Genomic DNA, 16,789 nt, shown 5'->3' with positions numbered 1-16,789 from the left:
TTTTTGTTTTTTTCTTTTTCCCTCTCCCCAAACAACCCAAAACCCCCCAAAATTTTTGGTATTTTCTCCATTTCCCCCCCCATTTTTTTGTGTTTTTTTTTTTTTTTTTAATAGGTTGGATTTTTTTTCTTTTTTTTTTCCTTTTTTCCTTTTTTTTCCTTTTTTTTCCCTCCCCAAACAACCCAAAACCCCCAAATTTTTTTTATTTTTTTCCCCTTTTTTCCCCATTTTTTGCTCTTTTCCCCTCCCTCGGCCACTCCCAAATCCCCTCAATTAACGAAGGAATTAATGAACGAACGAACGAATTAATTACAATCACGGTAATTACAAACTGGGGGAGGGGGTGGGGGAGGGGTCCCCGGGGTCACGGCGGGGTCAGGGCGGGGTCAGGGCGGGGTCAGGGCGGGGTCACGGCGGGGTCGCCTCGGGGGTCCCGTCCAGGCCCCGCTGCTGCAGCTGCGCCCTGAGCACGGCGTGCTCGCTCTTCAGCTCCTCCAGCTGCCAAAAACACCCAAAAACCACCCAAAATTTACAATTCTGGGCACCCCGACACCAAATCCCCAAAATTCCATTTTTTTCCCCCAATTTTTCCCTTTTTTCCCCCATGATTTTCACCCAAAATTCACATTTTTAGCCCATTTTTTCCCCATGATTTTCACCCAAAATTCACATTTTTAGCCCATTTTTTCCCCACAATTTTCCCTTTTTTAGCCCCTTTTTTCCCCATGATTTTCACCCAAAATTCACATTTTTAGCCCATTTTTTCCCCATGATTTTCACCCAAAATTCACATTTTTAGCCCATTTTTTCCCCCAAGTTTCAGCCCAAAATTCACATTTTTCCCTCCCAATTTTCCAAATTTTTCACCCCAGCACGGCGTTCTCGCTCTTCAGCTCCTCCAGCTGCCAAAAAAACCCAAAAACCACCCAAAATTCGGGATCTGGGGAGCCCCGACACCAAATCCCCAAAATTCCATTTTTTCCCACAATTTTCCCTTTTTTAGCCCCTTTTTTCCCCATGATTTTAACCCAAAATTCACATTTTTAGCCCATTTTTTCCCCCAAGTTTCAGCCCAAAATTCCCATTTTTTCCCCACAATTTTCCCTTTTTTAGCCCCTTTTTTCCCCATGATTTTCACCCAAAATTCACATTTTTCCCCTCCCAATTTTCCAAATGTTTCACCCCAGCACGGCGTGCTCGCTCTTCAGCTCCTCCAGCTGCCAAAAACACCCAAAAAACACCCAAAATTTACAACTCTGGGCACCCCCGACACCAAATCCCCAAAATTCCATTTTTTTCCCTTTTTTAACCCCTTTTTTCCCCATGATTTTCACCCAAAATTCCCTTTTTTAGCCCATTTTTTCCCCATGATTTTCACCCAAAATTCACATTTTTAGCCCATTTTTCCCCCGTGTTTCAGCCCAAAATTCACATTTTTAGCCCCTTTTTTCCCCATGATTTTCACCCAAAATTCACTTTTTTAGCCCCTTTTTTCCCCCATGATTTTCACCCAAAATTCACATTTTTAGCCCCTTTTTTCCCCCATGATTTTCACCCAAAATTCACATTTTTAGCCCCTTTTTTCCCCATGATTTTCACCAAAAATTCACATTTTTAGCCCATTTTTTCCCCATGATTTTCATCCAAAATTCACATTTTTAGCCCATTTTTTCCCCCGAGTTTCAGCCCAAAAATTCACATTTTTAGCCCCTTTTTTCCCCATGATTTTCACCCAAAATTCACTTTTTTAGCCCATTTTTTCCCCCATGTTTCAGCCCAAAAAATCACATTTTTAGCCCCTTTTTTCCCCATGTTTTTCACCCAAAATTCCCTTTTTCCCCTCCCAATTTTCCAAATTTTTCACCCCCAAAGTTTCACCCCAGCACGGCGTGCTCGCTCTTCAGCTCCTCCAGCTGCCAAAAACACCCAAAATTCACCCCAAATTTACAATTCTGGGCACCCCCGACACCAAATCCCCAAAATTCCATTTTTTCCCTTTTTTAGCCCCTTTTTTCCCCATGTTTTTCACCCAAAAATTCCCATTTTTTCCCCACAATTTTCCCTTTTTAGCCCATTTTTTCCCCATGATTTTCACCCAAAATTCACATTTTTAGCCCCTTTTTTCCCCACAATTTTCACACAAAATTCACATTTTTAGCCCCTTTTTTCCCCATGATTTTAACCCAAAATTCACATTTTTAGCCCATTTTTTCCCCTGAGTTTCAGCCCAAAATTCCCATTTTTTCCCCACAATTTTCCCTTTTTTAGCTCCTTTTTTCCCCATGATTTTCACCCAAAATTCACATTTTTAGCTCCTTTTTTCCCCATGATTTTCACCCAAAATTCACATTTTTAGCCCATTTTTTCCCCACAATTTCCCCTTTTTTCGCCCCTTTTTCCCCCATGATTTTCACCCAAAATTCACATTTTTAGCCCCTTTTTTCCCCATGATTTTCACCCAAAATTCACATTTTTAGCCCCTTTTTTCCCCATGATTTTCACACCAAAATTCACATTTTTAGCCCATTTTTTTCCCATGATTTTCACCCAAAAATTCACATTTTTAGCCCATTTTTTCCCCTGAGTTTCAGCCCAAAATTCCCTTTTTTTCCCCACAATATTCCCTTTTTTAGCCCCTTTTTTCCCCATGATTTTCACCCAAAATTCATATTTTTAGCCCCTTTTTTCCCCAAGTTTCAGCCCAAAATTCACGTTTTTTCCCCACAATTTCCCTTTTTTAGCCCCTTTTTTCCCCATGATTTTCACCCCAAAAATTCACATTTTTAGTCCCTTTCTCCCCCATGTTTTTCACCCAAAATTCACATTTTTAGCCCGTTTTTTCCCCCGAGTTTCAGCCCAAAAATTCACATTTTTAGCCCCTTTTTTCCCCATGATTTCACCCAAAATTCACTTTTTTAGCCCATTTTTTCCCCCAAGTTTCAGCCCAAAAATTCACATTTTTTTCCCCACAATTTTCCCTTTTTTAGCCCTTTTTTCCCCCATGATTTTCACCCAAAATTCACATTTTTTCCCTCCCAATTTTCCAAATGTTTCACCCCAGCACGGCGTTCTCGCTCTTCAGCTCCTCCAGCTGCCAAAAACACCCAAAATTCACCCCAAATTTACAATTCTGGGCAATCCTGACACGAAATCCCCAAAATTCCATTTTTTCCCACAATTTTCCCGTTTTTAGCCCCTTTTTTCCCATGATTTTAACCCAAAATTCACATTTTTAGCCCATTTTTTCCCCCGAGTTTCACTCCCAAAATTCACATTTTTAGCCCATTTTTTCCCCCATGATTTTCACCCAAAATTCACATTTTTAGCCCCTTTTTTCCCATTATTTTCACCCCAAATTCACATTTTAGCCCCTTTTTTCCCCATGATTTTCACCCAAAATTCACTTTTTTAGCCCATTTTTTCCCCCGAGTTTCAGCCCAAAATTCCCATTTTTTCCCCACAATTTTCCCTTTTTTAGCCCCTTTTTTCCCCATGATTTTCAGCCCAAAATTCCCATTTTTTCCCACAATTTTCCCCTTTTTTAACCCCTTTTTCCCCATGATTTTCACTCCAAAATTCACTTTTTTAGCCCCTTTTTTCCCCATGATTTTCACCCAAAATTCACATTTTTAGCCCCTTTTTTCCCATGATTTTCAGCCCAAAATTCCCATTTTTTCCCCACAATTTTCCCTTTTTTAGCCCCTTTTTTCCCCATGATTTTCACCCAAAATTCACATTTTTAGCCCCTTTTTTCCCCATGTTTTTCACCCAAAATTCACATTTTTAGCCCATTTTTTCCCCCAAGTTTCAGCCCAAAATTCCATTTTTTCCCCACAATTTTTGCCTTTTTAACCCCTTTTTTCCCCATGATTTTCACCCCAAATTCACTTTTTTAGCCCATTTTTTCCCCCATGTTTTTCACCCAAAATTCACATTTTTTCCCCACAATTTTCCCTTTTTTAGCCCATTTTTTCCCCATGATTTTCACCCCAAATTCACTTTTTTAGCCCCTTTTTTCCCCATGATTTTCACCCAAAATTCACATTTTTAGCCCCTTTTTTCCCCATGTTTTTCACCCAAAATTCACTTTTTTAGCCCAAAATTTCACATCTTTAGCCCCTTTTTTCCCATGATTTTCACCCAAAATTCACTTTTTTAGCCCATTTTTTCCCCAAGTTTCAGCCTAAAATTCCCATTTTTTCCCCACAATTTTCCCCTTTTTTAGCCCCTTTTTTCCCCGTGATTTTCACCCCAAATTCACATTTTTAGCCCCTTTTTTCCCCATGATTTTCACCCAAAATTCACATTTTTAGCCATTTTTTCCCCCAAGTTTCAGCCCAAAATTCCCATTTTCCCCCCACAATTTTCCCTTTTTTAGCCCCTTTTTTCCCCATGATTTTCACCCAAAATTCACATTTTTAGCCCATTTTTTCCCCCGAGTTTCAGCCCAAAATTCCATTTTTTCCCCCAATTTTCCCTTTTTTAACCCCTTTTTTCCCCATGATTTTCACCCAAAATTCACATTTTTAGCCCCTTTTTTCCCCATGATTTTCAGCCCAAAATTCCCTTTTTTTCCCCACAATTTTCCCTTTTTTAGCCCCTTTTTTCCCATGATTTTCACCCAAAATTCACATTTTTAGCCCATTTTCCCCCCCGAATTTCAGCCCAAAATTTCACATTTTTAACCCCTTTTTTCCCCATGATTTTCACCCAAAATTCACATTTTTAGCCCCTTTTTTCCCCCGAGTTTCAGCCCAAAATTCCCATTTTTTCCCCACAATTTTCCCTTTTTTAGCCCCTTTTTCCCCATGATTTTCACCCAAAATTCACATTTTTAGCCCCTTTTTTCCCCATGTTTTTCACCCAAAATTCACATTTTTCCCCTCCCAATTTTCCAAATTTTTCACCCCAAAATTCCATATTTTCCCCATAATTTTCCCACTTTTATCCCTCAAAATCCCCAAATTCCCCCAAAATTTCCCAACTTTGCTCTCAAAATCCCAAATTTCCCTTCAAAACCCCAATTCCCAAAAATGCAAAATTCCCCCAAATTTCCCCATTTCCCCCCCCCAAAAAATTCCAAATTTTCCGCTCCAAATCCCCCCAAAATTTCCCAATTATCCCCATGAAATCCCTCAAATTTTCACCAAAACCCCCCCAAATTTCCCCGTTTTCCCGTCAAAATCCCCAAATTCCAAAATTCCAAATTTTCCCCCAAAATTCCCCTCCCCATTTTTATCAATGAACGCCCCCCATTTTTATCAATGAACCCTCCCCCCCGTTTTTATCAATGAACCCCCGTGGGAACCCCGCACTCAGCAGGGGCGTGCCCAACACCCATATAAGGACAAAACCCCGCCCACAATGGGCGTGGCCTCCCATTGATGCCTCTCCCGCCGCCATTTCCGGGCCGATTTTCGCGGCGATTTTTGGGGCGATTTTGGCGGCGATTTTTGGGGCGATTTCGGGGTTTTTCGGGGCGGGGCCATGTCGCGACAGGCCGGGCGCACCTGCTGTCGCAATAGGTCGTTGTCCATCTGCAGGCGCTCGGCCTCTTTGAAGGTTTCCTGCAGGCGTTGGTTGCTCTGCCGCAGCTCCCGCACGTAATCGCAGGCCTTGGACAGGATCCCGCCCTTGCTCTGCGCGACCCCCGACCCAAATTAAACTCGGGACCCCCCAAAATTCACCTGAGACCCCCCAAAATTATCCCGGGTTACCCGAAATTATTCGGGGACCCATAAAATTAACGCGGGACCCCTCAAAAACCAACTGACAATGGAGCCCCAAAATTCATCTGAGACCTCCCAAATTAAACTCGGGACCCCCAAAATTCACCTGAGACCACCCAGAATTATCCCGGGTTACCCAAAATTATCCTGGGACCCCTCAAAAATCGACCTGGGATCGCCCAAAATTAAACTGGGACCACCAAAATCTGCCTGGAGCCCCCCAAATTCCCCCCAAAATTCCCATGAGCTCCCAAATTTCCCCCAAAATCCCCTGAATTCCCCCCAATATCCCCAAATTTCCCCTGAAATCCCCCAAAATCCCCAAATCTCCACCTCAGACCCCCCCAAAATCCCAAATTTCTCCAAATGTCCCAAAAAATCCCCCAAATTTCATCTCCTATCCCCTCAAAATCCCAAGTTTGCTCTCATCAATCCCAAATCGCTCCAAATCTCCCCAAATTTCCCCCCAAAATCCCCCAAAATTCCCAAATTTCCCCCAAATCTCCCCGAAATTCCTACATTTTCCCCAAATTCCCCGAAATTTCCCCCAAAATTTCCAAACTTTCCCCAAATTCCCCCCAAAATTCCCAAATTTCCCCCCAATTTCTTCCCAAATCCCTAAAATTCTCAAATTATCCCCAAATTCCCCCCAAATTCCCCCAAATTTCATCTCGTATCCCCTCAAAATCCCAAGTTTGCTCTCATAAATCCCAAATCTCCCAGATTTCCCCCCAAAATCTCCCAAAATTCCCAAATTTCCCCAAATCTCCCCGAAATTCCCACATTTTCCCCAAACTCCTCCAAATTTCCCCCCAAGATTTCCAAACTTTCCCCAAATCCCCCCAAATTTCCCCAAAAATTTCCAAACTTTCCCCAAATTCCTCCCAAAATCCCTCCAAATTCTCAAATTATCCCCAAAATCCCCCCAAATTCCCAAACTTTCCCCAAATTCCCCCCAAATTCCCAAATTTTCCCCAAATCTCCCCAGATTTCCCCCCAAAATCTCCAAAATTCCCAAATTTCCCCCAAATCTCCCCGAAATTCCCACATTTTCCCCAAACTCCCCCAAAATTTCCAAACTTTCCCAAATTCCCCCAAATTCCCCCCAAATTCCCAAATTTTCCCCAAATTCTCCCAAAATCCCTCCAAATTCTCAAATTATCCCCAAATTCCCAAACTTTCCCCAAATTCTCCCCAAATTTCCCCCCAAAATTCTCAAACTTTCCCCAAATTTCCCCCCAAAATTCCCAAATTTTCCCCAAATCTCCCCTATTTTCCCCCAATTTCGCCCCAAATCCCCACTTTTCCCCAAAAATTCCCCAAAAAATCCCCGATTTTTTTCCAAATTTCCCCCGATTTTTTCCCAAATTTCCCCCCAAAATTCCCAATTTTCCCCCCAATTTCTCCCCAAATCCCCTAAAATTCTCAAATTATCCCCAAATTCCCCCAAAATTCCCAAACTTTCCCCAAATTCCCCCCAAATTTCCCCCCCAAATTCCCAAATTTTCCCCAAATCTCCCAGATTTCCCCCCAAAATCCCTCAAAATTCCCAAATTTCCCCCAAATCTCCCCGAAATTCCCACGGTTTCCCCAAACTCCCCAAAATTTCCAAACTTTCCCCAATTTCCCCCCAAAATTCTCAAACTTTCCCCAAACTCCCCAAATTTCCCCCAAAATTTCCAAATTTCCCCCAAATTCCCAAACTTTCCCCAAATTCCCCCCAAAATCCCCTAAAATCTCAAATTATCCCCAAATTCCCCCAAAATTCCCAAACTTTCCCCAAATTCCCAAATTTTCCCAAATCTCCCCAAATTTCCCCCCAAAATTCCCAAACTTTCCCCAAATTCCCCCAAAATCCCCCAAAATTCTCAAATTATCCCAAATTCCCCCAAAATTCCAAACTTTCCCCAATTTTCCCCCCAAAATCCCCAAATTTCCCCAAATTCCCCCAAATCCCCCAAAATTCCCAAACTTTCCCCAAATTCCCCCCAAATTCCCAAATTTTCCCCAAATTCCTCCCAAAATCCCTCCAAATTCTCAAATTATCCCCAAAATTCTCAAACTTTCCCCAAATTCCCCCCAAATTTCCAAATTTTCCCCAAATCTCCCCAGATTTCCCCCCAAAATCCCCCAAAATTCCCAAATTTCGCCCAAATCTCCCAAAATTCCCACATTTTCCCCAAACTCCCCCAAATTCCCCCCAAATTTCCCCTCAAAATTCCAAACTTTCCCCAAATTCCCCAGATTTCCCCCAAAATCTCCCAAAATTCCCAAATTTCCCCCAAATCTCCCCGAAATTCCCAAACTTTCCCAAATTCCCCCCAAAATCCCCCAAAATTCTCAAATTATCCCCAAATTCCCCCCAAAATTCCCAAACTTTCCCCAAATTCCCCCAAAATTCCCAAATTTTTCCCCAAATCTCCCCTATTTTCCCCCCAAATTTCTCCCCAAATCCCCACTTTTCCCAAAAAACTCCCCAAAAATCCCCGATTTTTCCCCCAAAAATCCCCGTTTTTTTCCCCAAAAATCCCCAATTTTTCCCCAAAAATCCCCGATTTTTCCCCAAATTTCCCCGATTTTTTCCCAAATTTCCCCGGTTTTTTCCCAAATCTCCCCGATTTTTTCCCCAAAATCCCTGATTTTTCCCCAAATTTCCCCGATTTTTCCCCAAATTTCCCCAAAAATTCCCCCAAAATCCCCAATTTTTCCCAAATTTCCCCGATTTTTTCCCAAATTTCCCCGGTTTTTCCCCAGATTTCCCCGATTTTCCCAAACCCGCGGGAATTCGCCCCAATTCTGCGCTGACCGCGCCGGATTTGCCGCTGTCGGCGCCGCAGTCGGGGATGATCTTGGAGAGCTGCACGATCCAATTGTTGATCTTGTCCCGGCGCCGCCGCTCCACTGCGGGGTTGGGGCAAAATCCCGAGAAATTGGGAAAAATGGGGAAAAAATGGGGAAAAAATGGGGGAAAAAAATAAAAAAAATTGGGTGAAAATCGGGTGAGAAACGGCCGAGAAATGGGGGGAAAATTGGGGAAAAAATTGGGGAAATTGTGAAAAAATGGGGGAAAAATGGGAGGGAAAATGGGGGGAAATGGTGAAAAAATGAGGGAAAAATGGGGAAAAAATGGGGGAAAAATGGGGGGAAAATGGGGAAAAATGGGGGAAATTTGGGGAAAAAATGGGGGAACAATGGAGGGAAAATGGGGGGAAATTTGGGGAAAAAATGGGGGAACAATGGGAGGGAAAATGGGGAAAAATGTGAAAAAATGGGGGAAAAATGGGAGGGAAAATGGGGGGAAAATGGGGAAAATTGGGGAAAAAATGGGGGGAAATTTGGGGAAAAAATAGGGGAACAATGGGAGGGAAAATGGGGGAAAAATGGGGAAAATTTGTGGAAAAATGGGGGGAAAATGGAGGGAAAATGGGGAAAAATGGGGAAAAAATGGGGAAAAAAAATAAAAAAATTGGGTGAAAATCGGGTGAGAAACGGCCGAGAAATGGGGGAAAGTGGAGAAAAGAAAGCAAAGAAAAAAGGGAAAAAATAGAGCAAAAAAATGGCCAAGAAATGGGAAAAAATGGGGAAAAATAAAGAAAATCGGGTGAAAAACGGCCGAGAAATGGGGGAAAGTGGAGAAAAGAAAGCAAAGAATAAACGGAAAAAATTGAGCAGAAAATGGCAAAGAAATGGGAAAAAATGGGGGAAATTGGGGGAAAAAATAAAAAAAAATTGGGTGAAAATTGGGTGAGAAACGGCCGAGAAATGGGGAAAAGTGGAGAAAAGAAAGCAAAAATGTTGGGAAAAAATAGAGTAAAAAGTGGCCAAGAAATGGGAAAAAATGGGGAAAAATAAAGAAAATTTGGTGAAAAACGGCCGAGAAATGGGGGAAAGTGGAGAAAAGAAAACAAAGAAAAAAAGGGAAAAATAGAGCAAAAAATGGCCAAGAAATGGGAAAAAATGGGGAAAATTGGGGGAAAATGGGGAAAAATGAAACAAAAAAATTGGGTGAAAATTGGGTGAGAAACGGCCGAAAAATGGGGGAAAGTGGAGAAAAGAAAGCAAAGAAAAAAAGGGAAAAAATAGAGGAAAAAAATGGCCAAGAAATGGGGAAAAATGGGGAAAAAATGGGGAAAAATGGGGAAAAATAAAACAAAAAAATTGGGTGAAAATCGGGTGAGAAACGGCCAAGAAATGGGGGAAATGAGGGGAAAGTGGAGAAAACAAAGCAAAAATATCGGGAAAAAAATTGAGCAAAACGTGGCCAAGAAATGGGGAAAATTGGGGGAAAATGGGGAAAAAAATGGGCGAAAATTGGGCAAGAAACGGGGAAAAATAAAGAAAATTGGAAAAACTTGGGGGAAGTGCAAAAAAAAAATTGGGGAAAACAACAAAACTGGAATGAAAATCGAGGGAGAAATGGGAAAAAGTTGGGGAAAATGGAGGAAATTGAGAAAAAATGGGGGAATTGGGGGAAAATTGGGGAAAATGGAAGAGAATGGGGAAAAATGGGGGAAATTGGGGGAAATGGGGGGAAATAAATGGGGGAATTGAGAGGAAAATGAGGAAAAATGGGGGAAATTTGGGGAAAAAGGGGTAAAAATGGGGTAAAATGGGGGAAATAAATGGGGAAATTGGGGAAAAAATGGGGGGGGGAAATGGGGAAAAATGGGGGAAATTGTGAAAAAATAAGGGAAAAATGGGAGGGAAAATGGGGGAAAAATGGGAAAATAATGGGGGAAATGGGGGGGAAAATGGGGAAGAAATGGGGGGAAATGGGAGGGAAAATGGGGGAAAAATGGGGAAAATCGTTCAAAAATGGGGGAAAATGGGAGGGAAAAATTGGGAAAATTAGGGAAAAAATGGGGAAAAATGGGGGAAAATGGGGAAAATTGTGAAAAAATGAGGGAAAAATGGGGGAAAATGGGGAAAATTGTTCAAAAATGGGGGGGAAAATGGGGGGAAAATTGTGAAAAAATGGGGGAAAAATGGGAGGGAAAATGGGGGAAAAATGGGAGGGAAAAATGGGAAAAATGGGGCAAATTGTGAAAAAATGGGGGGAAAATGGGAGAGAAAATAGGGGAAAAAATGGGGAAAAATGGGGAAAAATGGGGGAACAATGGGAGGGAAAATAGAGGAAAAAATGGGGAAAAAAATGGGGGGAAATTTGGGGAAAAAATGGTGGAATTTGGGGTGCCCGGGTGCCCCCTCACCCTCGTTGTGCTGCGCTCGCCGTCGCTCGTCCCGCGGCACCCGCGGCCCCTCCAGCTTCCTGGGCACAGGTGGGCACAGGTGGGCACAGGTAACCCCCAGGTGTGCCCAGGTGTGCCCAAATGCCCTCCAGGTGTGCCCAGGTATCCCCCAGGTGTGCCCAGGTATCCCCAAATGCCCTCCAGGTGTGCCCAGGTATCCCCCAGGTGTGCCCAGGTGTGCCCAAATGCCTCCAGGTGTGCCCAGGTATCCCCCAGGTGTGCCCAGGTATCCCCAAATGCCCTCCAGGTGTGCCCAGGTGTGCCCAGGTGTGTCCCAGGTGCCCCACAAGTGTGCCCAAATGCCTCCAGGTGTGCCCAGGTATCCCCCAGGTATACACAGGTGTGTGCCAGGTGTGCCCAGATGCCCCCCAGGTGTGCCAGGTGTGTGCCAGGTGTGCCCAAGGGCCCCCAGGTGCCCTCCAGGTGTGCCCCCCAAATGCCCCCAGGTGAGAAAATCCCACCCCAGGTATGCCCAGGTGCCCCCCAGGTGTGCCCAGGTGTGCCCAGGTGTTCCCAGGTGTGCCCAGGTGTGTGCCAGGTGTGCCCAAGGGCCCCCCAGGTGAGGAAATGCCACCCCAGGTGTGCCCAGGTGCCCCCAAATTCCCAATTTTCCCTCCAAAACCCCCAAATTTCCCCCAAATTTCCCCCATTTTCTCCCCCCCCCCCAAGGTGCCCCCCCAGGGCTGTCACTCACGGTGAGTAGGCGTGGCCGGGGCCGTGGGGGGCGTGGCCGTGGGGGCGTGGCCTCGCGCGGCCCCTCCCCCCGCCTGCAGCACGTCCGGCGGTGACATCATCACATAGAACTGCCCTGGGGGGGGGGACAGGTGAGACAGCGGGCACACCTGGGCACACCTGGGCACATCTGGGGGCACCTGGGCACACCTGGGCACAGCTGGGATATACCTGGGCACACCTGGGCACACCTGGGGGCACTTCCGGGGCAGAGGAACCCACCCCAGGTGTGCCCAGGTGTGCCCAGGTATATCCCAGCTGTGCCCAGGTGTGCCCAGGTATATCCCAGGTGTGCCCAGGTGTGCCCAGGTGTGCGGTTTGTGCAACCCAGGTGTGCCCAGGTGTGCCCAGGTGTGCGGTTTGTGCCACCCAGGTGTGCCCAGGTGTGCCCAGGGGTGCCAGATTCCCAACGCCAGGTGTGCCCAGGGTCAGTGCCCCAAGTGCCCCCACAGAGTGCCCCCCAGGTGCCAGGTACCCCCCCAGGTGTGCCCAAGGGTCCCACAGGTGTGCCCAGGTTGACGATGCCGTTGCCCAAAGTGTGCCCCAGAGTCCCGTCCAGTGTGCCCAGTGTGCCTCCCCAGGTGTGCCCCACCCAGGGTGCCCAGATCCAAATCCCCAAATTTTCACCGTTTCCCCCAATTTTCCCCGTTGTCCCCCATTTGTGCCCCCCAGGATGTGCCCATTCCTCCCAACCCAAATTCCCAGTTTCCCCACCACCCATTCCCCAGGTGCCCAGCCCAATTTTCCCACCGATTTCCCTCCAAACCCAATTTTCACCGTTTTCCCCCCAATTTCACCCCCCCATTTCGTGCCCCCCCAGGTGTGCCCAAATTCCCCATTTCCCTCCAAAAACCCAAATTTTCACCGATTTTCCCCAAATTTTCACCGATTTCCCCCCATTTCACGCCCCCCCAGATTCCCCCATCCCCCCCCAGTCCCTCAGCCCTGCCCCCCCCCCTCCCCCCCAGGTCCCCCCGTGCCCCCCCCCCCAGGTGCCGGTGCCCAGGTGTGCCCAAATTCCCAACTTTTCCCCTCCAAAACCCCCAAATTTCACGATTTCCCCAAATTTTCACAATTTCCCCATTTTCAGCCCCCCCAGTGTGCCAGTTAGTGTGCCAGGTGTGCAGTGTGCCAAATTCCCAATTTCCCCTCCCAAAGCCCAAATTTTTCACCGATTTTCCCAATTTTCGCCATTCCCCCTTTCCGGCCCCCCCCGGGCCCGGTGTGCCAGGTGAGCCCAGGTGTTCCCAAACCCAATTTCCACCTCCAACTCCCAAAGATTTCCCAAATTTTCCAGTTTCCCAATTTTCACTGTTCGTGCCCCCCAGATTTTGCCAGTTGGCCCAGGTGTGTGCCAGGTGCCAACCCAAATTCCCCCCAAATTCCCATTCAAATTCCCCAAATTTTCACCGATTTTCCCCAAATTTTCACTTTTCCCCCAAATTTTCCCAATTTCCCCCCATTTTCGCGCCCCCCCAAGTTTCCAGATTGCCCCAACCCATTTCCCCCAGAGTGCCATGGTGTCGGCCCAAATCAATTTCCCATTTCACACCCCCCCATCCCCCCAGTGTGCCGGTGCCAGGTCTGCCTGTCGGCCCTGCAGCCCAGGGTCCCCTCCCCCCCCCAGGTGAGTCTCTCGGCCCCGCCCTCGCTTGCCCGGGCTGGCCCCGCCCCCGGCGCCGCCATTGCTGAAGGGGCCCTGCAGCACCTGGGGGGAGGGGCGGGGCTAAGGTCAGGTGGGCGGGGCTGGGGAGGGGATCCCACCTGGAACCCACCTGGAACCAACCTGAGATACCCAAATCCATAAAACCCACCTGAGATCCCCACCTGGAACCCACATGAGAACCCTAAAATCCATAAAACCCACCTGAAATCCCCAAATCCATAAAACCCACCTGAGATACCCAAAACCACCTGGAACCCCCCTGAGATCCCACCTGGAACCCACCTGGATCCCACCTGAGATACCCAAAACCCAACTGGAACCACCTAAACCCACCTGAGATCCCCGAAATCCATAAAACCCACCTGAGATCCACCTGAGATCCCACCTGAGATACCCAAAACCCACCTGGAACCCACCTGAGATACTCAAACCCAACTGGAACCATCCAAACCCACCTGAGATCCCACCTGGAACCCACCTGAGATCCCCAAATCCATAAAACCCACCTGAGATCCCACCTGAGATACCCAAAACCCAACTGGAACCATCTAAACCCACCTGGAACCCACCTGAGATAGCAACAACCCACCTGGAACCCACCTGAGATCCCACCTGAAACCCACCTGAGATAGCAAAAACCCACCTGAAATCCATCTGAGATACCCAAAACCCAACTGGAACCACCTAAACCCACCTGAGATCCCACCTGAGATCCCCAAAATCCACCTGAGGTCCCACTTAAGATAGCAAAAATCCCACCTGGAACCCCCTTAGAACCCACCTGAGATCCCACCTGAGATCCCCCAAACCACCTGAGGTCCCACCTGAGATAGCAAAAATCCCACCTGGAACCCACCTGAGATTCTACCTGAGATCCCCAAACCCACCTGAGAACCCACCTGAGATAGCAAAACCCACCTGAGATACCCAAACCCACCTAGAACCACCTGAGATCTCCAAATCCACCTGAGATAGCAAAAACCCACCTGAGATCCCACCTGAGATACCCAAAACACACCTACAACCACCTAAACCCACCTGAGATCCCACCTGGAACCCACTGAGATAGCAAAAATCCCATCTGGAACCCACCTGAGATCCCCAAAATCCACCTGAGCCCCCCAAACCCCACCTGGACCCCTCAAACCTCACCTGGACCCCTCAGGTGCCCCCAAATCTCACCTGAATCCCCTCAAATCCCCCCCAAACCTCACCTGGATTCCCTAAAATCCCCCCCAAACCCCACCTGAGCCACCCAGGTACCCCCAAACCTCACCTGGACCCTCAAACCTCACCTGGACCCCCCCAGCCCCACCCCAGGTGTCCCCCCTTGCTCACCTGGGGGGTGCCGGGCCCAAAGCCGCTCACCCAAACCCCACCTGAGCCCCCCAAACCCCACCTGAGTCCCCCCAAACCCCCTCAGGTGTCCCCCCCTGCTCACCTGGGGGGTGCCGGGCCCGAAGGCGCTCACCCAAACCCCCCAAACCTCACCTGAGCCCCCCCCAACCCCCACCTGAGCCCCCCCAAACTCCCCCAGACCTGTCCCGGGTGTGTCAGGGCTCACCTGAGCCCCCCAAACCCCACCTGAGCCCCCAAACCCCACCTGAGCCCCCCCCAAACCCCACCTGAGCCCCCCCAGGTGTCCCCGCTCTCACCTGGGGGGTGCCGGGCCCGAAGGCGCCCCCCCAAACCCCCCCAGCCCCGTCCCAGGTGTGTCCCCTTGCTCACCTGGGGGGTGCCGGGCCCAAAGGCGCTCACCAACCCCCACCTGAGCCCCCCCCGCCCCAACCCCACCTGAGCCCCCCAAACCCACCTCAGGTGTGTCCCCTTGCTCACCTGGGGGGCCCCGGGCCCGAAGGCGCTCACCCAAACCCCACCTGAGCCCCCCAACCCCCACCTGAGCCCCCCCAAACTCCCCCCAGCCCCACCCCAGGTGTGTCCCCTTGCTCACCTGGGGGTGCCGGGCCCAAAGGCGCTCACCCAACCCCCACCTGAGCCCCCCCAACCCCACCTGAGCCCCCAAAACCCACCTCAGGTGTGTCCCCTCGCTCACCCTGGGGGGCCCCGAGGCCCGAAGGCGCTCACCACGCTGACGGCCGCGCCCTCGGGCCATCCAGGGCGGCCTCGGTCACCTGGACCACGCGGTACGTCACCTGGGGGAGGGGGGGGGAATGTCACCTGGGTACCCCAAACACACCTGGGTACCCCCAAATACACCTGAACCACTAAATACACCTGGGTACACCTGGGAACCCCCAAACCCCACCTGAACCACATAGTACATCACCTGGGCATGGGGGGGACATGTCACCTGGGTACCCCAAAATACACCTGGGTACCCCCAAATACACCTGGGTACACCTGGGTACACCTGGGAACCCCCAAACCCCACCTGCACCATGCGGTAGGTCACCTGGGGAGGGGGACATGTCACCTGGGCACCCCAAACACACCTGGGTACACCTGGGTACACCTGGGAACCCCCAAACCCCACCTGGACCACGCGGTACGTCACCTGGGGGAGGGGCAGGGTCACCTGGGCACCCCCAAACACACCTGGGTACCCCCAAATACACCTGGGAACCCCCAAACACACCTGGGCACCCCCAAACACACCTGAACCCCCACCTGAACCCCCAAACACACCTGGACCATGCGGTACATCACCTGGGCATGGGGGGGACATGTCACCTGGGCACACCTGGGCACACCCAAACACACCTGGGCACACCTGGGCACACCTGGGTACACCTGGGAACCCCCAAACCCCACCTGAACCACGCGGTACGTCACCTGGGGAGGGGGACATGTCACCTGGGCACCCCAAATACACCTGGGTACCACCTAGGCATCCCCAAAATACACCTGGGCACCCCCAAAACACACCTGGGCACACCTGGGCGGGCAGGGAGCCTCACCTGGGCACACCTGGAGACTCCCCAGGGTGGGGCATGGCAGTGCCTCTGCCCCTCAGGTGTGCCCAGGTGTGCCCAGGTGTGTTATATCTGCCCCCAGGTGTGCCCAAATCCCCAAATTTTCACCGATTTTCTCCCAGTTTTTGCCAAATTTTCCCGTTTTTTCCCCCTCTAGGTGCCCCCAGGTGTGCCCAGGTGCCCCCAGGTGTGTTATATCTGCCCCCAGGCGTGCCCAGGTGTCCCCAAATCCCCAAATTTTCACCGATTTTCTCCCAGTTTTTGCCAAATTTTCCATTTTTCCCCCTCCAGGTGCCCCCAGGTGTGCCCAGGTGCCCCCAGGTGTGCCCAGGTGTGCCCAGGTGTGTTATATCTGCCCCCAGGTGTGCCCAGGTGTGCCCAGGTGTGCCCAAATCCCCAAATTTTCACCGATTTTCTCCCAGTTTTTGCCAAATTTTCCCGGTTTTCCCCCTCTAGGTGCCCCAGGTGTGCCCAGGTGCC

At 49.0% G+C, this 16,789-nt stretch overlaps 1 protein-coding gene across 1 annotated transcript; it reads right to left on the bottom strand.

Moving 5' to 3' along the window:
- Nucleotides 1-287: 287 nt before the first annotated feature.
- LOC141727952 (upstream stimulatory factor 2-like) lies at nt 288-13,229 on the bottom strand. The gene is made up of 6 exons (XM_074534233.1): nt 13,209-13,229; nt 11,673-11,968; nt 10,940-10,998; nt 8,536-8,630; nt 5,511-5,639; nt 288-498 (listed from the first exon to the last, which is right to left on the bottom strand). Exons 1-6 carry the CDS (start codon nt 13,227-13,229, stop codon nt 409-411), a joined length of 690 nt encoding a protein of 229 aa, XP_074390334.1. The 3' UTR covers nt 288-408.
- Between the last annotated feature and the right edge of the window lie 3,560 nt (nt 13,230-16,789).

The sequence above is a fragment of the Zonotrichia albicollis genome, unplaced genomic scaffold (assembly GCF_047830755.1).
Source record: "Zonotrichia albicollis isolate bZonAlb1 unplaced genomic scaffold, bZonAlb1.hap1 Scaffold_405, whole genome shotgun sequence".
NCBI classification, from domain to species: Eukaryota; Metazoa; Chordata; class Aves; order Passeriformes; family Passerellidae; genus Zonotrichia; species Zonotrichia albicollis.
The sequence above is the reverse complement of the archived record's forward strand: the minus strand, read 5'-3'. Positions and strand labels throughout refer to the sequence as shown.

Coding starts and splice junctions, on each gene's coding strand:
- LOC141727952 (XM_074534233.1), bottom strand. CDS start 13,229: ATGGCACTCTGGGGGAAATGG. Junction 11,969..13,208: donor TGGCACTCTGGGGGAAATGG/GTTGGGGCAATC, acceptor ACCTGGGCACAG/CTGGGATATACCTGGGCACA. Junction 5,640..8,535: donor ACAGCGGCAAATCCGGCGCG/GTCAGCGCAGAA, acceptor GGGGTCGCGCAG/AGCAAGGGCGGGATCCTGTC.